Source organism: Mus caroli, unplaced genomic scaffold (genome assembly GCF_978045245.1).
Source record: "Mus caroli unplaced genomic scaffold, Mus_caroli_1 scaffold_2, whole genome shotgun sequence".
Taxonomy (NCBI): domain Eukaryota; kingdom Metazoa; phylum Chordata; class Mammalia; order Rodentia; family Muridae; genus Mus; species Mus caroli.
In genome coordinates this window covers 36,005,602-36,010,488 of record NW_028227257.1, presented here as the reverse complement: position 1 = coordinate 36,010,488, position 4,887 = coordinate 36,005,602, and the positions used below count along the sequence as shown (strand labels likewise).

The 4,887-nt window shown below is 48.6% G+C and overlaps 1 protein-coding gene across 1 annotated transcript in view; it reads right to left on the bottom strand.

Moving 5' to 3' along the window:
* Window positions 1–4,078: 4,078 nt before the first annotated feature.
* Rrbp1 (ribosome binding protein 1) overlaps window positions 4,079–4,887 on the bottom strand; it is a 63,234-nt gene continuing 62,425 nt past the window's right edge. The window contains exon 24 of the mRNA XM_021155725.3: window positions 4,079–4,614. Within this exon, the coding sequence (XP_021011384.1) occupies window positions 4,576–4,614 (39 nt within the window). The 3' untranslated portion in view covers window positions 4,079–4,575. The remainder of the gene's footprint in view (window positions 4,615–4,887) is intronic.

Genomic DNA, 4,887 nt, shown 5'->3' with positions numbered 1-4,887 from the left:
CCCTTTCTTTGTGTGGTTATTTGTGTATGAGTTGGATATAAAGAATCTTCTGTCTCAGTTTGTTTTTCTGTTGCTGTGATAAAGATCATGTCCAAAAGCAACTTGAGAAAAGAGTTCATCTTACAACTTCCAGAATCCATCACTGAGGGAAGTCAGAACATGAACCCAAGAGACATGAAGGAATGCTGCTTATGGCTTGCTCAGTTTGTTTTCTTACATACTCCAGGACCACAAGCCCAGAGGTAGCACTGCCCACAGTGGACTGGGCCCTTCTATGTCAATCATCAACTAAGAAAATGTCTCCAAAGACTTGTTACAGGGCAATCTAATGGGGGCATTTTCTCAACTGAGATTACCTTTTCTCAGATGTATCAAGTTGACACAAGATGAAACAAGCCAGTCTACCGTCCTTAGGCAGTAAGCCTTCCAGGTTTTGGCATTTGTTAGGATTAGGGTCATAGTACACTCATCTGCTTAAATGAGAATGCAGTTGTAAAAGTTGGACATCCCTTTTCTATTCCAAAAAGATTTTGCAAGCAAAATCTAAGTTGCACTTTCATCAGACTCTTTAAAAACAATTGGCTGCTTGTTGAGATTCATCCTGAATCTATGTAAAATAGCTTTCAGTAGACATTGTAGTAGGCCTCAGAGCCTAGGAGACCAAGAATACCCCATGAATTATTCATGGCTCTTTAAAAGTGTTTCTGCTTGTGGAGTATGGTTCCACTGCCTTTACCACAGCTGTGCTCAGAAGTTCAGGCACATAGGTGTGTTGTGATGGTTTAAATATGGTTGGCCCAGGGAGACGTGGCCCTGTTGGAGTAGGTGTGTCTCTGTGGTTGTGGGCTTTAGACCCTCATCCTAGCTGCCTGAAAGCCAGTATTGTGCTAGCAGTCTTCAGATGAAGATGTAGAATTCTCAGCTCCTCCTGCCTGGATGCTGTCATGTACCTGCCTTGAGGATAATGGACTGAACCTCAGAACCTGTAAGCCAGCCCCTATTAAATGTCACTTATAAGACTTGCCTTGGTCATGGTGTCTGTTCACAGCAGTAAAACCCTGACTAAGATGTGTGTAAGACAGGAGTGCTGCAGGGAGGCTTTTAAGCAATCTGTAAGTGCACATTGGGAGAGAAATGGGGTAGATCCTGATGGTTCCTGGAACCTGTTTGTGTTCTGTAGGTGGCTTTTGCTAAGTTTCAGGGGACACCTAGTCTGAGTCCCAAGTTGTACTAACAATTATTTGTTATTATAACAGTTAAGGTTTACATATTCACATTGGTCAAGAACAAAACTGCTATGCATATGCCACTTCTTGAAGATGTTTACACTCTCAACACTAAAATGTCTATAGGGAAAGCCAACTTAGGATTCACCTAATGGGTACTTTTGGTTCCTGAGAAGGATGCCTACGTGGCCAATACAGACAGAATTCTACCAGAAGTTAGCTATGATGATGTTACTTCTGAAAATATCAGTTTCTGGAAAGCAGCCATGACTTGGATAGTCGAATCATGGTCTTACTACAGAGCTGCCTAGGTCCCTGGCAGCTTCATCTCTGTAGCCCATTGGAGAATGAACCCGCCAAGGATTTAGAACCATTTTGAAATAATACAGTTTGGGCTGCCACTGGAAGAAGGGACACTCTGTGTAACAGGATGTTCAGGGGAGCCAGGGTTCCTGGGACATGTGGTAGGGCAGCTGACCAGGGTACCTGGAAAGCTGCTGGCTAGTCCTTCTGTAGCCAGCATGGAGGGAAAGCAGTTCTAACTAGGCAGCTTGACTTGTAACAAGCTCAGGTGTCATGACTCTGGCTCTGCTTCTGAAGGTTGGGTTTTGTTTAGTGCAGTGGATAAGATGTCCAAGGGATGGAAAGGCAGTGGGAAGGCATTTGCGGAGGGTGTCTTTGCCTCTTGCCTACTTTGGTAGGTTGTCTGTTGTTCCTGTCCTTACTACACTGCTTCCTTGTCCAGGTAGGCCCCATGAGGCTGCCTACAAGCCAGCATCCTGCCATGAGGGCCATGAGAGATGACCAGAGGAGCACACTTATCACAGCAGTGGTCTGCACAGTAGAGCTTCCCACTTGGTGGTATGGGCCCTATGACATTGGCCATCAAGGGCAGCTCTGGTGTGGGATGTTCTAAAGGGAAGCTTTTTGTAGCCCTGGTGGTGCTAGAGGAAGTAGGGCAGTCCTGGAGAGTGGGATCTTCTGAGAGATACTTGTTCCCACCTCCTCTGTCAAGTGACTAGAAGCTGGGACTGCTTGAGCACTTTAGTTTTGGTAGACTAGGCACTGTGAGGGCACGGCCCCTGTGGTATTTGCCATATTGAACAAGGTGGTAGCAATGGCTGCACCTGCTAACCTCTCCCTCTGCACAAGGCCACTGCTCAGAGTGAGTTGCTTTTCGCTACTTAAGAGACCTGTGTATAGAAGCAACCTTGTTTAGGAACAGCTGGGGCTAGCTGAGGCAAGATCCAGTACACTTCCATAGCAGTTACTACCTGGCAAACCCAAGCTCCCTCTGCTGGCCAGTGCTGTTTCTGGGCAGGTTTCGAGGACTGGTGGGACCTTTGAGCCAAAGATGCTTAAGTAGTGTGCATAAGGTGCCAAGCCAGCCTCCTACAGGCTGTAACTGGTAAACATGGCTTCCACTGGTGGCCCGAGGAGAGTAGGTGACAAGTAGAAGCCATGGCATCTTGGCACACTGATTCTGAAGCTTGGTAAGGTAACCTTGCCACCTTTACTCAGTAGTGCCCTACTCCTGTGCCATCAGAAGCCATCGCCCTGGGCACGGGTGCTGTTAAGACCCTCCCCCACTCCTGTGCCTAAGACCATCAGAAAACAATGTTTACTTAATGATTTATAACTACCAAATTACAATGAATAACTGAATTTATAACTTCAAATTAATTATGAAGTAGCAGTGAAGATTGATGGTTTTAGGGGTGCCACAGCATGAACAGGAAGGGTGAGAACTGACTTAAGAGTTCCTGTGATTAAGGCAGAGCTGGAGCCACACACCATGTATTCCTGTAATTTCTACTCAGTCTCCCAGTAGGGAACCGTGGGGCTTAAGGCTCAAGTTTCAGAGGCCCCTCTCCCCCTTGGCCTCTTTGAAGGTTTTGTATTCCTTGCTTAAAAACTGTCTCCTACTGCCATGCCACATGACCTGATACCGTCTCAGCCTTCCCTCCTCTTTCCCATCTACCCTTCCTCTGGCACCTTGTTCATTAACACACAGCAGAGCCATGTCACAGTTCGTAGGTGCTCCCCAAGCTGGGGCCAGAGTGCTTGGTCATGTGGCCTCTGGTAGTGTCAAAACCTTGGTTTATGTTCTGTGGCGTGAGGAGGCTGCAAGAGACATTTCCCCAAGATTCCTGTGACAGCAGGAGTGCCACCTACCACCCCAGGTTGCTCTGAAATGCAGAACAGTGTGGAAATCTCACCTTGCAGTCACGCTTACCCCATAGGATGTATAGTGGCATCCAAGGGTCAGCTGTCCCTTGCCAAGTTCAGTCAGATTTGTTAGGATTTAGAGGATAACAGGTTAGGGGTGGAAACTATTGCCTGATGGAAGTTTAACAAGACTGGATGAAGCCTGGCACAGGAACCAGGAGCTGCTCAGGGCCACTTGCTGGTGGTTCACACCCTACTGTGACTATACATAAACTCCATGTTTCCTCTGTGCAAGCCCATATACCACTTGAACAAGATTCCCCTAGATCAGGTTATTGGTCCACCAAGAGCTCACAGTTCTGAGGTCACAGGAAGTATAGAGTGGCTTCTACCTGAGAACAGTTGCCCTGCACCCCCCACCCTCAACCCATCCCCACCCCCACCCCCGGCATAGTTATGTATCCAGGTCCCTGCTATGCCTGGGGAACTCTGTAATTTAGGAAGTGACTGGGGGTGGGGGTAGGGGGCGGCAGCCAGGAAGCAGGGGACTCCAAGCCTTCAGATTCTGTGCAGGGTCCCAGCCTTCAGAAAACCTCATGTCTTGAGGGACAGCTATTCTTGGCTTTCCTCAGGCTCAGTAGCTAGATGGGAGAGGTCCCCCAGAAGATCAGACAGAACCCCAGTGCCGGGCAACACGTTGGTTTTAATGGCATTGACATCCAGGCAGTCACATGTCAGTTCTGCTTAGCAACTTCCAGGGGTGACAGGCTGCAGCCTTGCTGGGCTGGGCTGAGGCCCTCCAGTCTGCTCAGCAGCCTCTGAGAACTCACCACCTGGCCTGTTGCTTCCCAACCCGGCCCCACTGAGAAATACAGACAATTGCACTGATTGACATAAACCCCGAGAGTCCTGGACTCCCAGCACACCCTGGTCTGTCAGCGTTGAGGAGGGCTTTGGCGTCTGCTCGAGGTGGTCCAGGGCTGCTCCCGGGAATAGTGTTTATCGAATGTGACAAAGGTTCTTTTACAGACTGGGGTTCCGCAAGATTTATTTCTGTGGTTCTGAGACTTGTCTCCAATGGCTTCACTGGAAGTTGGGCCTGGATAACGCTGTGTTGGTTGGTTTATTTGTAAGGAATGTGTAAGGCATTTTGGTAAGTTGAACAGTTTGCCGAGGAGACTCAGACAGAGGTTCCCTCCTTTGAGCTGCTACCATCCTCCTGCAAACAAAGTAGACATGTAAAGGAACGACCGGGACAGGAGTCAAGGCACACCCCCTCTACTTCCCTGTGCCCAGGACTCATAAATCCTCAGAGAAGCTCCGTAAGCACCTCCAAGCACTTCAGAGGAAGCAAATCTGTCAGTCTGGAGGCCCAAAGTTGACTCCAGGGGCTGGGGGTGCATGCATAGGAACTGGGGTGACCCTATGATGAGAGGAATCTAAGGCACCGATTGTAGCTGAGAATCTGGTTTTGCAGGCAAGGGACTCCACA